Here is a 19,077-nt window from a genome sequence, read left to right as displayed (position 1 = left end):
TACTAGGCACTGCAGGACAGACCCAAGCCCTGGGGGCGGTGGGATACAGTATGAGGCCAGGGAGACTTCATGAAACTGGTGACTCCTGTGGCAAGCTTTCAGGCAAGGGGGCCTTTTCCAGAAAAAGACAGGATGCTGGAGGCCAGGCGACATATCCTGCACAACCACTACAGCCTGAGCAAGACCTGGATATGGACAAGTGCTGGAGATGTGTGGAGAATAGCAGGTGAGCTCATGGCTGAGCGTGGAGGATGAGAGGGGGCGGGGCCTGACTGAGGAAGGCCTGCAAGGTCAGGCTGAGAGCCAGGAGGAAGGATGTGACAACAAGCCTCAGGCCAGCGAGCAGGGAGATCTCAATTCCCACAGGCCTGGTTCTAGCTCAAGCCCACCCAGGCCTCCATTCCAAGAGGCCAGAGTCTGAGACTCGGACGAGGACCAGCTCCATAGTTTGCAGGGCTCAGTGCAAAAAGAAAACCCAGGGTACTTGTTCAGAAAGTATTAAGAATGTTAAGAGGGGGACACCAGAGCATTAAACCAAGCAGAGTCCTTTGGAGTGTGGGCCCGTGTGATTGCACAGGTCATATGCCCATGAAGCTCGACCTGTCAAGGACTCAGCCAAGTGGGTCACCCTTGCTGGGACCAGACCAGAGTACTTGGGACCTGGGGGTTAAATCACCCCAGCTCCATGCCCCAGGCCTCTCTGACTCCCCCTTTGCCCCATCCTCTCCCCTCAACCCTCAGAACTGCCTCCTAAATCTGTCTCGAATCTGTCCCCCTCTCCATTCCCCTCCACTGTCCTTGCCTCCAAGGACACAGTAGCATCCTCCTGCCAGTCTCCAGTCTCCAATCCCATGCATACGCTGCCAGTGTCCTCTCCATAAAGTGCCTCTCTAGTCCTGCCACTCCCCTGTCCAATAACCTACGATGGCTCCCTCCTGCCCACAGAATAAAACCCAAGCCCTGTTGCATAGCTACTGGCCCCTGCCCACCTCTGCAGCCCTATGTCCCAGCAGCCCCTAGGCAGCCCCTCTAGCCAGACTCAACATCCCAGCCCACTTTTCTTGGCCCACTAACTTAACCCCTAATATTCCGGCTACCAGTGTCCCTACCTGGACTGCCCTCCCCAAATCCTGCTCAGCTCCAGCTTGCCACTTCACAGGCACATGCCCAGGGTAACCCAGCACGTACTCTTGCTGTCTTGCGTTATAACCAGATCCCTGTCCATGGCCCTGCCCGCTAGCAACAATAGCTCACATTTACCCACGTGTCTCTTTGCATTCATCACCTAAAATGTAATACTCACGGCAACCCTGGAAGCTAGGCTCTTCGGTTATCCCCATTTTACCAACGAGGGGACAGAGGCGCAGGGAAGCTAAGGCACTCGCCGAGGGTCACACAGCTAGAAAGAGGCTGAGCCTGGAGCCTGGCCCAGCCAGTCTGGCCCCAAGCTATTATTCCCCTATACTTTCTTTCAGTACTAACTGAGCATCTGCTATGCATCACACCCTGTTCCAGCCAAGAGATCATGGTGCACACAGAGATCTCTGGCAAGGAAACTGCCCAACACATCAAGACCACAGGGGCATCAGTAATAATAATATCAGCAAGAACCACACACCTAACATGAGGACATTGCATCTGCTTTCTCCTTTAAAACTCATCATCACCCACAGGCAGGCGTTTGGTCCTCAACAGACTTTGAGGGAACAGAGGCACAGAGAGGCAAAGCATCTAACCCAAGGTCACACAGCCAATAAGTGGCAGAGCCTAGATCAAACTCTGAACCCTGAGGCTCCAAAGCACTGACATCTTTTTTCTGTTTACCTGGCTAAGAATCTGTTTAAGTTCTTGGCCTCCCAAGGAATCAGCTCTGGGGTCACAAAATCAGAGAAGAGGTCAACATTTCCAGGCACAGGGACCACGCCAACATGATTTCTGCTTAACTCTGCCCCCATCCCCACCCCGCCCGCTTTGTGGGGGAGCTCTCTGAGGGCCTGCCCCATCCTGGCCCAGCTTAGCCAGGACCCAGCTAAGCCACTGAAGGCCCCCAGCTGGGCTCCTGGTGATTGGCAGTCCACACGCACCAGTCTCTTACCTAATACCCCCACTGACCTCCTGCCTTGAACACTCACCAAGCGGAGAACAAGGTTGAAGCCATGCTACACCCTGGCCCCAGGGGAAGATGTTTCCTTTTACAAGTTATTATTATTATTACTATCATTACTGTTATTTTAATTTAATTCTTTGACGTTCAGGGAGATGTTTCTTGGCAGCCACACGGGCATGCATGCTGTGGGAGGGTGGCACCTCGGTGCCTGGGCTGAACTCCTGCCACGTGGGATGGTTAGACCAGTGGGCGGCCAGCTCCAGCTTCCTCCAGGGGTCTGCCGCTGCTCGCTTATCAGGCTGACATCCCACAGGGGGGCCGCCGCCCTGCCTGCCCCTCTGGCTCCAGACCTGCCAACTGGAACCAGATCTGGAGGGGTGGGCGGGAAGGGGCATGTGGGAGGGGGCCGAGCCCTCACCACAGGCCCCTTTGCAGTTCAAAGTGACACACTCAGGCGGCTGTCCCCTTCAAAGGGCAGACAGTGCCTGCCCCGAGCTGTTGGAGCTGTTGTACTGGCAGCCTGAGCCCAGAAGGCAGGATGGGGTAAAGGCAGCCCTGTGAGGGCTGGCCAAGCTACCAGCCACGGGATGGGGCTGCTCCCCTGCCCTGTGCAGAGCAGGAGGGCACACCCCAGTTGGTCAGTTATACTTTGCAGTGCAATCCTGGGAAAATCACCTCCCCTCTCTGACCTCCCTGCTGTCAGGGTATATGTGCAAAGCACTTGGGAGGCACAATGCTGATGGTGAAGATGACGATTCAGTCTCTAAGAAACACCACCCCAAAGCCAGAACACCCGAGCGTGAGTCCCATCAGCTCCTCACTGGCTGTGTGACCCAGAGCAAGTCACTTAAGTTCTCTGTGCCCTGGTTCCCTACCTGTAAAGCGAGGCTTGGATGGGATGATGCTGTGCCCATTTGGCATGAGGCAGGTCAGAGACACACTCGTCCCCTTTATGCCAAAATCTGTCCCATCTACTGCCAGAGTACTTGTTCAGCCCACGTGAGACCCACCAAGACATCTTGGTCGAGTGCCCCCCAAGGCTGAGGAGGTCCAGAGGACAAGTCTTGGCACCTGCGGCTGCTGGCTCCATGCTGGTGCAGCTCCCAACTGGCTGAGTGACCCTGGGTGTGTGGCTTCACCTCTCTGAGCCCCAGTTCTGTCACCTGGAAACCAGGGTAAACAATAGAGCTTTTAGGAACTCTCATCAAGATCTGGGGGGCTAAGGGCTTAGCGCACAGCCTGGACATAACATGCGCCCAGCAAATGGTAACCCTTCTCATTGCTATCTGAAGCTGTGTGACCTTGGGGAAATAACTGCACCTCTCAGGTCAAGCTTCAGTGTTGCCAAAACGGGAAATGATGATAACAATGCCTGCCCTGGGCCCGTGAGAAGATGCGATCAGACCTTTACCACAGGCAGCATGCAGTGAACATTGGCCATTAACTATGAGGCGTTCATTCAACAAATGACAGTGAGCTCTGGTGCCCAACCAGCAACAGGCACTGAACCCAGCCAAGGGCTAGAACCTGCCCTCTCAAAGGATGGCTGAAGGTTTTCTCCTGACAGAATGCCTGGCCTCCAATCCCAGTTGCACCTACTAGCTGTGTGATCTTGGGCACGTTCCTCAATCTCTTTGTGCCTCAGTTGTCTCATCTGAAAATGAAAATAATGGCGCTAGGTCGCAGCACAGGGGAAGAATGGGAGTGCTCAGAGCAGTGCCGGAAGACCACGAGCACTCACTAAGCATCAGCTGTGGTTATTATCATTGCTGCTGCTGTCCTGTGCTCTTTGGGCTGGTCCTGCCTGTCAGCAAGCCCCCCTGCAGCCAGGCCCCCTTCTGCAACTCACAAACTTGGGAAGTGTTAGCTCCTGAGAGGCGCCCCGTATACCCTGCAGAATGGAGGCTTCTGTGGGTTTCCTCCCTGGTCTGTTTCCCCAGCAGCTGGAACACTTAGAAAAAAGCTCCCAGCCTGCTGGGCTAGTCAAAGCAGGGCCGGCTTGACTAGAACCAGGTTTGGACGGTAATTCTGCGGTCATAAGAATTATTTTCTTTACATACTGCTATAGAAAGGGGAACCCCCTGCCTTTTTTTGCTTTTTTTTTTTAAAACCTAAATGAAGACACCATCAAGAGCAAACATGCTGCTGGAGTTTTTAATAAAAACATGATGGAGGAAAACATTCAAAGCTTAATAATCAGACGCAATTTGCGTTGTGAACAGAGATGTGTCATTCCCACTCTCCACCCCCTTGGCTGCACTCTGTGCGTGGGACTGGCTTTGGGGCTGGCGACTTTAGACCTATGGCAAAAATAATGAACAGCAGTGAGCTCAGAGATAGCCTGAAAAATATCCTGGGAAAGAAAAACATATGCCAAAGAGTGTGTTGTAAAAGTCATATTTCATGCCTGACTTTAGAGAATGTTAATAAGGATTAGAACCATACTCCAACGGAACAACTATCAGTCAAGGCAAGGTAATTAATTCTGCTTCAGACCTCTGCTCGGGAAAATGAAAGCGGTAAGTGTTGTTTCACAGCATAGAGATTCCATCGTACTAGAACAACCCAAAGAACTTCCAAAGCTATGTCCCAATTCCAGCTGAAAGAAACCTGGCTGTTGCTGGCAGCCTCTGCTGATCTGTCACCCTGTAGATTTGGGGGATCTTTTCAGAATTGTAACAATATCAAACTTTTTTTTTTAATTTCAGGATTGGCTAATAAATATGATTAAGATAACACGTCCCAAACCACATGTCCTCTGCTTGGCCTCCAACATGTGGAGGACAGATGTGTCTTCTGTGTATAGATGACCCAGCCGGCTGCTCCCCTGGGGCAGGGACCCCGGGAGATGGAGCCCCGAGAGGTCCCTGAAGCCACTGCTCCCCCCCCCCACCCACTGCTTTAGAGAGGAAGGGCCACTAGAAGTGTCTCTAGTGGGAGACACTAGAAGGGTGGCGGGATGGTGGGATGTGGCACTGTGCTTACCTGGCTTTTGTCCCTCAATGTCCCAATTTAGAAGATAAAACTCTCCAACCCACTTGGCCCACGCTATCCAAAAAGCTCTCAAAATCATTTCATCCTGGAGGCTTACCTATTACCCCCTTTCAGGAGCCAGAATCGAAGCACCTTCCCCTCCCACTGACCTCAGTCCAGGGAGGACAGAGTAGGCCACTGCTAAAGCCAGAGTCTGGGAGAGAAGATTCTAGAAAGAATTGTGGAGTTGCCACAGAGACCTCTAACCTGGCGGTGGGCAGACTGGGGTTTCTGCCTCTGTTTTGCTACAACTAAGTGAGCTTTGGGGCAAGTCCTGGCCACACCTGGGGCTCAGTTTCCCCATTTCTACAAGGATATTGAAGAGCCCTTCAGCTGGGACATTCTAAAGGAGCTCAAGGTCCTGGTGGTGGGTGTGGCCCTGTGGCAGCCTCGCTGTGGTCACTGAAGAGGGTTCTTGGTGGCCACAGAGAAAGCCAGACCCTGAAGATCAGGGCAGGGAGGCCTGGGCCTGTTGGTGTGAACAGCCAGCTGGGCTCCCCCCGTTCTGGGAAGAGTGCGGCAGCAGGCTCAGAGGCCAAGGCCAGTGTGGGCTCCCACCCCCAAAGAAAGGCTCTGGGCCAAGGCATGAGTTAGCCTCCTTCCTAGCTTTCCCTTGGGGAGAACCAGCCACGTTCTCCCTTCTCTGAGGGAGAAAGGAGAAGAGTCCCCTAGAGTCAGCCCAGGCCAGGCAGCAGGGCTCAAGTGGGCAGGGATGGGAAGGGCACTCCACCACAATGGTGGAATGAATGGATGAATGAATGAATGGTCAGAGGGAGGTGGGGGCTTCCCAAAGCCATCACAGCAGTCGGGCTGAAGGCGGAGCACCTCCCTGAGAAGAAAAAGGCAATGAAGGGTCCCTGGGGGAGGGGCACTGTGACCCAGGTGAGAATCAGCTGCCTGCTGGGCAGGGGTGGGGTGTACCTGGCCACTTGGCAAAGGTTGGAGTGTCTCCCCTCCTGACCAGTCAGTGCTCTGGAGGCTACTCCCGGCTGACGAGGAGGGTCAGGCTCCTTCTGAGCTGGATGGGGTCAGACGACGGGTGGAGGAACTCCGTCACTGGCTGTCTGGCCTCTTTTCAGCTGGGACCGACAGGGCATGGACTGGTGCGTCCCTGGTCCCCTATTCCCATTCAGGCTCAGGCCTTGGCCTACCCTGAAGACCCCAGGCCTCTACCCAGCCCAGGAGCCCGGGCTGGCCGGCAGACGCTGCGAGCCCAGGGCTCGGGCCGGCAGGGCTGATATGAACCATCTGCGTTGTCTTAGGCCGCCCCTCTGCCCACTGTCCCTCTGAACTCGGCTGGTTCCCGCGGGCCGTTTGATGCCTCGCAGGGTCATAGACCCCCGCACACAAATCACCGCCGCGGGGCTGGGGGTGGGGCGGAGGCGCTGAAACCTAATCCGCAAAGTTTGCTCTGCCGCAGGCTCTCTCCTTCCCTCGCTCTCCCGACCACCACCCCCCTTTCCAAACAAGGCTTATTTTTCTTGCCAAAAAAACAAAGTTGGTATCAAGTGTTTCGATGGAGAAAGTCTCCCCCGCCCCCGGCCTGGGAGGCAGGGCCGGGGCTGTCGGCTGAGCCTGGGATTGCAGAGGGGGCTCCGGGACAGGAGAGGACGGGAGGGAGGTGAGCTCCGGGTTCCCGGTCTATCGGTCAGTCCCCTTCCCAGCTCCGGCCTGTTCCGGTCCCACGCTTAATGGCCGAGGACCCCACTGTCTCTGACCCTACCCTGTCCCCCTGGGCGTCCCCCACCCAGATAGGGCTCCCTCCATCGGGGTTCTCTGTCCCTGCGCGGCCAGAGATGGAAGCAACACTTCCTGCCCCTTCTCCCTACCCATAAAACAGCCCTTGCCTGTCGCTTTTACGAGGTGACACCCTGCTCTCAGCCCGATCCTCCCGGTGCTGGAGCCTGGGCTCGAGAGGGAGGAGACTGCGTGCAGTCAGGCGTCTCCAGAGCGCTCCCAGGGCGCGCTGGGGTCCCCGGGCCGCTGCCCCTGAACACGGCCTAAGGGGCTTTTTAAAAAGAGGCCAAGGAGCCGGGTGTATTAGAGGCCAATTCCTCCGAAGTGCCCCTCCAGCTCCGACGACTCTGGGGCCTTGGGTCTGAGACCCTAGAAGCTGGCCGGTGGTGGCCGGCCTGGTCTTCTGGAGTGGCCCAGAGCGGAGCCGTGGGGGCGCGCGGGTTTCATTTGTGGGGTGTTGGTTTTGCTTTTGCTTTTTTCAGCCCGTGCAGCGACCCGGAACCGCGCGAGGCCGCTTCTCGGATGCCCGCGGCTTCCCGCTGCGCCCGAAGGCGAACGCCGGCGGCTAAAGTACGCGCCTGCGGCGCCCGCTCTGCTGGCTGGAGGTGTAGTTGTCCAAGCAGGCAGCCGGGCAAGGAGTAGGCGGCGACGTCGAGGGGCCTGTCGCGCACCCGAATCGGTCTGCGCAGCCTGGGCGATGCAGGCAAGATCTGCAAATTGGGACAAGGGTGGTGGCGGCGGCGGCGGTGGCGAGAAATAAAGGCGCCACGGACCCGGCAGAGAAGCGGGATTCCTCAGGGGTCGAACAAAAGAATTTGCCCTCGGAAGAAACGGGCTGAGCAAGCAGCGGGAATGGTCAACCCTGGAGACACGCAGGAGTACGAGCATCGGGACATCAGTCCCAGCGATCCAACGAAATCCGCCCCACGGACGACCCCAGCCTGGCATCTCCATGTGGCCTCTCACTTCTTGTCAATCCGCTCTAATAGGGGATGGTGGGTGTGCACCCCTCGCCCATTGCCACCTTTCCTGGGAAGAGGGGACAGAGCAGGCCCGGGCTCTCCGTCTGAGGAGGCAAAAAATAATCCCCCCAGTCAGTATCTTCTATTCATGGGGCCGTTGCCCCCATTTTCCAGAAGCTGACAATTGAGGTTTCAGTAAAGCAACCCCCTCCCCCACCTCTGCTGCAACGCTTGGCGGGCTCGGGAGACCCAAGCGCGCTCGGCAACGAAAGGCGCTGGGGGCCACAGGGCCAGAGCCCCCTCCTCCTGCCCTCGGAAGGGGTGGAGGGGACACGGTTGTAAGGTGCTCGGCTTCTTTTCTCTGCTTGACATGAATAAGGGGATTAGGACGGCAAGTTTCCGTAGTTCACTCCGTCGGACAAAGGGCCCCGCGGTTTGAGCGGCGCAGCCTCTGATTAAACGACAGAGCCCTGTCACTCAGCACCATCCTAGGTACTTGTGTTCGTGACATAATCTTATTAGAAGATAAAACCGGCGAAATCCTTCTCATAATGAAAAGTTACATTTAATGGCTGGATTCGCCCCCCACCCCGTCCCCGACCCTGCCCGCCTCCCCCCGTTGCTGTTGGATATGGCTCGCCTGTAATTGGCATTTAAAGCACTAAGTCCGGGAGAAAAACGGGGTTTAGAGTTTTTGTAATCCCCCTAAACTGTCTTTGTTCGAAATCTCCACAGATACAAGTCTGTTAAGAGTAAATATTTGTGGATTGATACAACCACATTTCCCCCCTGCAAACCAAATCTGAAAAAAATCCGCCCTCCCGCTGCGCTGCGGCCGGGGCGCAGAAGGGGGCGGGGGGCTGGGGTCGCCGGAGCCTCCGCGCCGAGAACTCGGCTTTCGGGGCCGCCTCGCCGCCTCCAGGAGCTGAGGGACTTTGCACATTTCTCAGGCGGGAAAAGGGTCTTAGACTCTCTTTTCAATTTTCTGTTCTCTCGATAAACAAACCTCTCCAACTTGCTGCTTTTGGGCCTGCCCAAGGGGGTCGGCGGGATGGTTTGGGAGGGGTGAGGGTTTTGCTTCATTTCGAACGAAAATGCGAACTCTCTCTGCCAGCCTCTCGCCCTTCCAGAGGGCGTAGGTGGTTCAGAGGGAACTCACTCCTCCTGGGCCATGGAATGCCCCACCTGGAAGGGCACCTCACGTCCAGCCCAGGAGAGAGCCCAGAGCAGCCAAGGGCCCCAGAAATGCGAAGGAGTCCGAAGGCTGCCGCGGGGGCCCAGGGCTCCCGGCTCCAGCCCAGCCCGTCCTCGGATCGGGTTCCTTCATAAATCAGCGGCTGGGTGAAAGGGCTGCGCTTTAGAAAGGGCAGGACCGTGTGCGCGTATTAGAGCGCGCGGTTCCCAAATCCGGGCTAAACCCCTGGTGACACCGAAATTCATCAACCGCCGCTGGCGCCCGCGGCTCGGCAGAGGAGCCCGGGAGCCTAGGAGCTGGTGCACCGCGCTGTCCCACTCGGGGGAAAGGAGCAGGCCCCCTTCGAGAGAGGTGTGCCTGGAGGAGGGCGCGGATGGAGACCGCAGACAGCTACCCCGCCCGCGCGCCCGGGGCGGCGAAGGAAGCTTTCCCGCCGGGAGAAAGGCAGTTATTCTAACCTCTTTCCTTCTCTAGCAAAGGCTGGCCCTACAAGGGCATTCTGGCGCGAAGAGGGCAGTGGCCCCTACCCCCACCCGTTCCAACCCTTGCGCAGTTATCCCCCCAAACCTTCCAGGCTGGGCGCTCTAGGGAGAAACCCAACTGTCCAGAGCCGGAATCTGGGCCTTCGGTAAGGTCAGGACAGGAGCATTTAGGGATCCCATTGGCTTTGGGAGTTAAACCCGCCAGTGGAAAAATGTGCTGCAGAGTAACTCTAGACCTGGGGGAAGCGACTTAACTCCTTCAGCCTCGGTTTCCTCACCTATACACGGAGCTAGAGCGATAGAGGTCAATGCACATCGCAAGAACTCAAGGAACGCCAATTCCGTTTCCTTCTACACGCACTACTGTGGCCTGCCCCTCCGGGGTCAGCAAGGTTCTGCTCCTGCGAGTTCATAACTACACTGGCCACGTTCAAGAGTCCCTTGGAGAAAAACGGGACGTACGTGCCTCAGTCGTAATGGAGGGTCCATCCACAGGCTGCTGACTGCCTGCCTCCAAGAACAAGTTTCTGACAGTTAGATCTGCCCCATTCCCTTTTCAAGAGAAAAATCTCAAAGCACAGGCCTCAAACAGACCTGGGTGAGAGTCAGGAGGGTGGGCTAGGCCCCTCCAGGAGGCCTGTTTGGGAGGCTACCCTCTTTGGGCCTCCCACAGGAGGCAGACAATGCATTCCTGCCAGGCAGGGTGACTCCCGCTCACTTCCCCAGCAGGCAGGCCGGAAGGAAACACACACTGACTGAATGCCCAGTGCAGGCTGGCACCTTTGGGTTGGTTTCACTTTATCCTCTGAGGCAGATTCACTTTATCCTGTGAGATTGGAATTATCACCCCTATTTTACAGAGGAGAAAACTGAGGCTCAAAAAGAGCCATCAGCCCTTCCTTAACGGCCCTTGGCCTGTGTCACTGGAAGACAGAGATGTTCTCCATCTAGTGATCTGTCACTGCAATCTTGCTTTTTCCTTTGACAAAATGTGCCCCACGCAAAATGGGACCTCCATTTGGAGGCGGTGGCCCCAGAGCACCTTGGTCCTCTCCATCTCCACAGGCCTGGGTGGGCCAGCTCCCACACCCCAACAGCCCAGTAACTATGGCAATTCAGGAGTTACATGGCAACAGTCATTGAATCCCAGAGCAAAGCAGGAGGCAGGAGAAGGGTAACCAGTCACACCCAGCTTGTCTCAGCCCAGGTCTGCTCCTCCTCTCCCATCATAGCTGCTGCAGCACCCAACAGAGGCGCCTGATGGGCAGGACCCCTGGCGGTCCTGTGTTCCCGCATGCTCACTCAGCTTTCTGCATCTAGCCAGCAGCTCCTTGGACTCCTCACTCCTGTCAGCCCTGGTGAGCACCTCTGTTGCTCTGGGCAGCCCTCAGAACCCTCCCCAGCTGGCAACCACCTCACAGTTCCCAGGGAAACCTCTTATAGCCCGGGCCAGCCAGGAAGCAAACATCTTTGTTTCTTCTGGAACCGGACTCCAGGAACCGGGTTTTTCCTTCATCGACACTTCCCCCAGTTCACCAAGGGCAGGGCCAGCCAGGTGCTCTGCCATCAGCCAGCACTCCTGGCCAGTCTGAGCCAGGCTCCCAATTGAGACAAAGTTCCTCCACCCCCCAAGGTACTCACACATCCTCCAGAACCCTATACTCCCCCTAACCCCCAGGGTCCACCGGGCAGGTCTAGCGGCTGCCAGTCAAGAAACTGAACAGAAATGGATGGATAGAATATTGCCCCGGGAATAACAAAGGAAGGGCCCACGCAGAAATTTATTTGTACTGATCAGGAGAAGTGAAGGTACAGGGCAGCAAGGAAGTGCTTTCAGCCAGGCCTGAAACCCAAGAAAGTTGCCATTCTGAGCACAGTGGCCCCTTATACCCCACCACTCCACCAAGCAGCAGCAGTTAAAGCAAACATAGGCCCTTCACTGCCCCGTCAGTTACACCTTCCCCCCAAAATTACACAAACTTTGAAAGATTTCTCTGAGAGAAGATGGATGCTTCAGGAGACTTGAGGTCAAGGCTAGGCTGTTTAAAGTATATTATTAACAAATAAACATTTACTGCAAAAAAAAAAAAAGAGAGAGAGAAAAACCCTATAGGCCACCGGGGAACCAAATCATGTTGCTTTTGGCTTCAAATGACAGGAGACATTTATGACATGAATGGAGAGCACCAGCCGGTCGATGAAATGGCAAACGTCTGCCACTTTGCTTCCTCTGCCTTCGTGAATCAACTTTTTCAAATATGGTTTTCAGCCTAGTCCTCCCCTCAACTACCACCGCCTCTCCACTTCTGACTACAGTGGCAATAAATATATATAATTTTGGTTTTGCTCTTTGCTGCCATCAGCACGGAATCTGGGGGGTTGGAGAGGGCTGGGTCAGCCAGAGAGCCAAAGGCCTAGGATCCTGCTGCACTCCCAATTGATTGACAGCTCGCAAAGGCTCCTCGGATGAGTGGCCCATCCCTCTCTTTCTCCCTCCCCTGAAGCTGAGGCCTGACTGTGGTGTCCAACAAATTGGAAGTTATAACTCATGTCATTGAGAGTATCTTCCATTCCTCAGCCTAACTAATGCCAAAGTAGGACTGACTTGTTGTGCTTTTTTTTGCCCCCCCCCTTTTTGTTTTAAAAACCTCACAGCCACAGGACAGAGTTCCCTGGGGAGGCACTGCCAGCCCATCAGGGACCAAAAGAACCTCTCTGGGCTGGGAGATCCTTCTGACCACCTAGGCTCGTGTTTCTCACCTTTTAAACCTCCTCTTCTTTATGAGAAACACACAAGATCTCTCCCCCATGCACCCCCCTCTTCTGAATCCCCCCTCAGCCTTGGAGATGTTGGTTGAGCTTTATTTTTCTGTCATATGAATCACAAAAACAATAAGCATGAACAATGTTCCAAATATGAAATTATAACATTGAGTGTGCTTTCCCAAGCTATATGCAGACCCCGGAGATTCCAGCTGTCCCCAGTGGAAAGGTCTTCGCTCTGGACCAACCACCACCCCCCACAGCCCCCAAGGTCAGCAAGTCAGCCCCACCCTGCTGCCTGCCCTTCCTGATAATGCACAGTTGGCATCTGTTTTCACCCCTACAACCATATAAGTTTTTCTCCCTCTCTGGAGGTGTGGGAGAGGAAAATGGATCCCATGGAACATAGAACACTTACGGAAGGAAGCCCCACTAGGTGCTCTGTGTAATCCTCCGGACTCTGAGAAATGCTATCATCACCTCCAGTTTGCTAATGGAGAACCCAGGACTCAGAGATGGGCAGCCACCTGGCTGAGATCACACAGCTGCTGAGTGCTGGGGCTGTGAGGTGAACCCAGGTCTGCCTCAGGGTCTAAAGCTCTTTTCATCACTGAGGGAGGCAGGACCCTCACAGTGTCCCACGCAGGCAAAGGGAATGGTTTTCCCAGGGGTGCCCTTCATCTTCCCTGCAGAGAGAGGCTGATGGCAAGCCTGGCACCCGAACTGCACTGCTCTCTGGCATGGAACCCATGGGCAGTTTGGCGTGTGTTCTTGAAGACAAGGCATTCCTTGCCACACTGATGGTGATAATAGTAACAACTATAATTTCCAGGCAACAAGATGCCAGGTCCTTTGAGGCACGTTATCTGGACTCCTCATAAGAATATTTTCCCCCAGGCGGGTACATCCCTATTTTACAGAAGAGGCTCAGGTGGGTGCTAGGGCTTTGTGGTCCTTAGCCTGGCTCCAGTGGACAGGGTGGGAGGGAGCTGAGGGTCACCAATCACGTACCCTAGAGGAGATCCTCATAGCCTGCTTCCCCCCACTCGAGAAAAAACCGGCAAACAAATTAGGCTACATGAGCCCAGAGTCTGGGGAATACAGGGTGAGTCAGGAGTCAGCTGTGAATAATGCCTCCGTTCAGCAGCAGGCGACTGCAGCCTCAGGAAGGCCTTTGCTTACCCTTCCGCCTGCAGCCAAGGTGTTGGGGTTAAATGGAGAGGTGCCTTCCCAGGGGCCAGAGGGTCCCTAGGTTTGGGCTGGCAAAGGGAGCCCTTCAGCCCTCAGGTCCCCAAGGAGAGCCCTGCGGAGGCCTTCTGATAAGGCAAAGCGCCGGCTCTTCCTTCCAAGGAGACCCATTTCCAGGACAGACCCTCTACCCCAGGCTGCGGGCAGGCGAGTCTACAGCCCTGAATGAGTCTGATGGGGGCAATGCCAGCTGGGGTACCACCGGTGGAGGGGGTGCTGCTGGTAACCGGCACCCTGCAATCAGGCCTATGGGAGGCCTCACAAGCTGGGAGAAGCAGCTGCCAGAAAAGACTGGGGCCAACTTTGCTCTCCCCCGGCACCACTCCCGGGCCCTGCCGCTGCTGGTGCTCCGACGGGAGGTGAGCCTCCCAGGAAGGCCTTTCCCGGTGTAAACACTTCCAAGGAAAGGAATGTGCTGGGAAGAGCGGGGTTGGGCCACTGGAGCTGCATGCAGCCAGCTGGGGTAAATTTAAAAGGAAAAAAAAAATCACCCCGGGACTCAGGCGACTTTTTGTGAAACTCAATCAAAGCCTCGGTGACCCCTTTCTGCCGAGGTAGACGCATCCTACCTGGGCAGACGAGCCCAAGTGGACCCTTGCAGGCTCAGCGGGGCCCTGTAACTGAGGCGGAGAAGCGAGGCCGCCCGGGCAGGCCCCGCTGGCGGAAGGGCGCCGCCAGCCCCGGAGGCCGAGGTGGGCGCACGGCCCGGGCGGGAGCCCCGCGTCCTTCCGAGCACGCAGGCTCCCGCTCGCACACCGAAGAGTCTCGGGTCGCCAGACCTGGGAGCTGTCTTACAAGCGATTAGACTCCATTTTGTGACAGATTTTTGGACTCTCCCCGCCGACCCTCCCCCCTTCCGGAGCCTCCTCCAGGAGGAATTCGCCACCTCCTCAGGATAGAAACCTTTTCCAGAAGAGCGACAGACGGCAAGAAAAGAGTTACATAATTCTATTTGGCCAAGCTGCCAAGAAAAAAAATTGGGGGGGGGGAGGGGGTGTAGTGTTGTCATTTTTTCATGTGTTCTTCGGTGGAGGAAGGAGAAGGGTGTTCGTGATTTTGCGTTTGGAGGCCGCGTCTCCTCCTCCCGGTTTGTAACCGGGTTTCCTGACCGAGGAGCTCGGGCTGCGGAGGGGCCAGAGCCTCGGGCACGGGAGAACGATCCGATGTTTTTGGTTTTTTCCTTAGAAGGAGCGCCCTCCGCCCCCCCCCCCAGAAAAATCCACGTAGGAGAAAAAGGAGATTTTCCGAGCTTTTCGTGAAAATGCCAAATGCCGGCCCGTGCTCTCAGCTCGTGCAGGGCGTGCCGGTGGATTTGATCAAATGCTATTAAATGCGCCTGAATGTCAATTAATTACCCCCGTGGTGCGTACAATAATGCTTTGCTTCTGGGTGTCCGGGATCTTTGAAAACAAATAGAGTTAGGGAAGAGACGCTTAATGAAAATAGGAACCTCTTTCTATGAACCAGCCCCGCCGCTCTTGGCCGGGAAGGCACGTTTTTCAAAAGTTACGGTGGTGGTGGAGGGGGTTTGTTAATTTCCCAGTACGACTGACGCCCAGACAAGACAACATCGAGAAGGCACGTTTCTGTGCCCACTTGCCTGGATTCTCGTCTGAAAGCATTTACACACAGATGCAATAAATATGCCTCTGCGATCCTCAAAGAAAAAAAAATAAATCGTGAAATATATTTTTATTGTGCAAAGAACATCGCTTCCCATTGAGCCCCTACTTGCCTGGCTGCACTGGCTTTCCCTGAGAAACACTGATGCGAGACCCGCCTGGGTATTTGTCCCCAGGATTGTCTTGATAACTCCTCCTCAGCCCCCAACCAGTCTGCCTAGCGCAGATACCTAATTGGCGTTACTGGAAGAAAGAGGGGGTGAGGGAGGAGGGGGACGCCGTGAGGGGCGTGAATAATGCCCGCCTGAACGCTGCCGCCCTGCGGGACCCAGACTAGGGACCCGAGACCTGAGATTCGCCCAGACCCAAAATTCACTTGCAAACACACCCCTGCCGCACTGAAGAAGAAAGCTCTTAGGCGCTTTTTTTTTCTTTTCTAAACAAATATACTTTTGACAAAGCAGTCACAAATGTTTAATTGTTTTGTAAAATGAGGGGGTTGGCCGCTCAGCTCTAAGGGGGACATCCAGCTCACATTTTGTGACTTTACAGTTCTGTGCTCTGAAGAACCAGGGGTATCCTCTCCTTGTTTTAAAAAGAAGCTCCCTAAACGATTGGGGGTGGGGAGAACTGGCAGATTTGTACAAGAGGTTGAAAAGAGTCTTTCCAATATGTAAAAAAATTTTCAAAAACCTGCACAAATGACCCAGAGGCCCATTTCCAGTTTCCTGGGCCTCCTGTCCCCATGTGTTGAGTTGTCCCGGCCGCTGGCTGAGCTGAGTGGGAAGTGGCATTGCTAGAGCCCAGCTCAGCCGGGCAGGCAGAGTAAGTGAGGGCTGTAGTACAGCAGGACATGGCTGGGCTGGAGGCTGGTGAGCCCCGCCGAGGGGCTGGCTCCCTGAGCTCTCCCAAAGCCCCTGACCACATTTACCCCAAACTCCTTTCCCCATTTTATTTGTGCTGCCCTATGCCTGTCTGTGGTGGAGTAGGCTGGCGGCCTTGCCTTCTCCTGGAACTGGAATCCCATCAGCCCAGGGCACAGTGCAAACCCGATCAACAGCAGTGTGTCCAATTGGGGATGGGGGTGCTCCAGACAGAGGGGAGACCTCGGATGGGCTCTGGGACCAGCAAAAGAGCTGACTCTCTGAACCGGGCGTCAGTTCTTACTCGCAGAGACCCCAGGCAGCAGGAAGAGAACAGGAAAAGCACAGCCTGGGTAGGCCCTAGTGTGGAGCTAAGCCAGAGTCTTTTAGAGTAGAACCTGATGCCCTCGCGAGGGCTCTGGCCTGCAGTCCCACTCTTTTCAGGCCTCAGCCAAGCAGTTGCAGAGGCAGGGAAGGGGCACACCAGCTGCTCCAATTCCCATCAGGGCCCGGATTTAGAGACAGCCCCTGGGCAGAGCAGGTAGGCTGTACTGACCACCAGGCACTGGTAGCCCAGCCTTTTCCCAGAGGCGTGGGCACACACAGTCCCCTCTGAGCCCCAAACCACCTGAGCAGCCTACCCACTCTGTAGCCTCATCTGAAAGCGTTTTCTGGGCCTCATTAGGAAGTTTTCGCAGGCACCCACTTGTCTCCGCAATGCTGCCCTGGGGATCCCCTCATCCCTCTTTCGGCAGTTGCGCCTCTCTGCCTCCCTCCCAATCATACTGCCAGGCACAAAACCCATATGGAAGGAAAAAAACAAAAGCCTTCATCTATCTACTCTTAATTGTCCCAAGCCCCTTGCCAGACCAATCCACAGTCTCAGCTAAAAACAGAAGTCAGCAGGTAGAGCTCAACCCACAGCCTCTGGCCTCAACCCCGAGGCTTGTGCTACACCAGGGCCGGACAGGCCACTCCTCCCCGACACACACATTGCAAGAAAGAAGGCCCGCTGGGGAAGGCTGACTTGGTCAGTTCCTCACCCCCATGGGGAGCCCCAGATTGTGGTTTGCCACCTCTTGAAGTCCTCTTCCTAGACAGCTTCTGCAGCCAACGAAAATTTTAAGTGCAAAATTCCCGCGTGGACCAGTTTGGGGAGAATGGACATCATTTTCTCTCTATCAGGGACTAAAAGTGCAGCAGGAAACCTGGCAGGAAAGGAGTGTGGGGGCTGCTCAGGCAGTTCAGCACCCCTGCACTCCACCTCCCTGCTCCAGGAAGCCCAGGTCCCCCAAACCCTGCCTTTGGGCTGGACAAGCACACCACCAGGACCCGACTCCCTAAAGCACTGCTTTTGTTTAGAAATCAATTCTTGGTCCCCAATTCGGGCCTCAGTGGGGCCAGGCCTGTCCCAGGACCGCAGCATCTATATCCCCCAGTCGGCCCAGGGCCTTGTCGTGCACCCCAATCAGCGGCCCAGCGCAGGTTTTTCCGGACAAAGGACGTCAACTAGGGGCTGCCGGAGGCTCCGGGTCACCCTACTAACGTCGGCCGGGCTAAAATGGTTCGTCCCTGCCGAAGACGCGCAGCCCGCGGAACCCTCGGAGCTGATGGGCCCGGCGGCAGCGCGGACACCGGCCGGGCTTGGCAGGGGGGGCTGCCGGGCTCTAGTGCCGGGCGGCGGCGGGGAAGGAGGACGAGAGACGCTTACTGTTGGTAGTCTTGTTTGCAGTACAGTTTCCGATCCCGGAAGTAGCAGCTGGTGGTGAGGGCTTGCTGACACGCCGCGCACTGCAAACACTCCTCGTGCCAGGACGACTCGTTGACTCGCATCAGGAAGCGGTCGGAGATGGGCCTCTGGCAGCCCTCGCAGACGGCGGGATGCGGGCAGTCGGAGCCTGCAGCGCACAGGGCGAGAGCCGGGCCGTCAGCGCCGAGCAGCCTGTCCCCGGCATTCCGGCCTCTCGGTGCCGGCAACCCCGGCTCCAAGGGCGAGGGCAGCCCGGGCGCGCCGCCCACCGCCTGCGCTCCCCCGGCTGCTGCGCCAAGGGCTGGGCAGCCTCATCTAGTTCGTCCCAGTCCGCAGACTCCGGCGCGGAGAGGCCACGGGCCTCGAGCCTTGGCTCGGCGCTGCGCTCTCCCCTTCTCCGGAGATCCAGCGCTTGGTGTTAATACGTAAGAGAACCAGCACCGCGCGGAGTAGCCGGCTGGGACCGAGACAGGCGAGGTGAGGCTGGGGCGCTCGCTGGCTGACACGCCCCACAGTGGCGTTCGTGGTCTTCTGTCCCCAATCTCCCCAAAACCTGTGGTTTGGGTGACTCGGGGGACATTTTTCTTTTAGAAAGTTCACCTCCCCAAGTGACCTGGCACTACTTCCAAGCTTGCAAAGGTGACTACTTGGGTCCTCCATCACCCCTGCCACCCACCTCCTCCCTCCCTCCCGGAGTGGCAGCTCTAGAACCGAGGCCTGATGAGTCTAGGGGGCGGCGGCCGGAGCTGTCCTGTCCATCCTCCTCCTAGGTGATGTCCCTGCATACCTCTGACCCCTCAGGATGCCCGTCTAGCTGGTCGCCCCTCTCGTGATCACTCCAGGAGTCTTCTCTCTGTGTTCCCCACACCCCCATGTCCTGAAAACCATTTCCTCATTTCCTTTATCCGTTGACCCGGACGCCTGTTTCCATCTCGGGACGAGGCCCCGGCCCCCTGCCCGTGACCACTCGGGCGTTCCGACCCAGCACTCACCCAGTAGCACCCCCAGAGTGGCGGGCCCGGGGCGCAGCGCGTGCTCCTCCATCTTGATGCCGTCCAACATCTTGGCGCAGTCCGTCTGCCCGCGGGGGAAGCACCGCTCCAGCGACTCGGGACCTGTTGCTATATCCATGGGACGCGGGGCGCGCTGCGGGCCCCGCCGGCCAGGGTGCTCACCTGCCCGCCCGCCTGCCCGCTCCCCGCCGCCGCCGTAGCCCCGGAGCCGGGGAGGCGCGGCCCCGGCGGGATTGGGGCTGCGGCTGGGGCCGCGGGCTTCCCCCGGCGAGCGTGCAGCGGCGACGCGCTGGCCCCGGGCC

The 19,077-nt window shown here is 56.6% G+C and overlaps 1 protein-coding gene across 2 annotated transcripts in view; it reads right to left on the bottom strand.

Moving 5' to 3' along the window:
* The window catches only part of LMX1B (LIM homeobox transcription factor 1 beta), an 83,983-nt gene extending 65,072 nt beyond the window's left edge, over positions 1-18,911 (bottom strand). For both annotated transcript variants that reach the window (XM_019641385.1, XM_019641389.1), the window contains exons 1-2: positions 18,755-18,911; positions 17,724-17,910 (exon numbers count right to left, since the gene is read on the bottom strand). In XM_019641385.1, the coding sequence (XP_019496930.1) occupies positions 17,724-17,910; positions 18,755-18,893 (326 nt within the window). In that variant the 5' untranslated portion in view covers positions 18,894-18,911. The remainder of the gene's footprint in view (positions 1-17,723; positions 17,911-18,754) is intronic.
* Positions 18,912-19,077: the final 166 nt, after the last annotated feature.

This window comes from Hipposideros armiger, unplaced genomic scaffold (assembly GCF_001890085.2).
Source record: "Hipposideros armiger isolate ML-2016 unplaced genomic scaffold, ASM189008v1 scaffold_3, whole genome shotgun sequence".
Classification (NCBI taxonomy): domain Eukaryota; kingdom Metazoa; phylum Chordata; class Mammalia; order Chiroptera; family Hipposideridae; genus Hipposideros; species Hipposideros armiger.
This window is presented reverse-complemented; position numbering and strand designations above follow the sequence as displayed.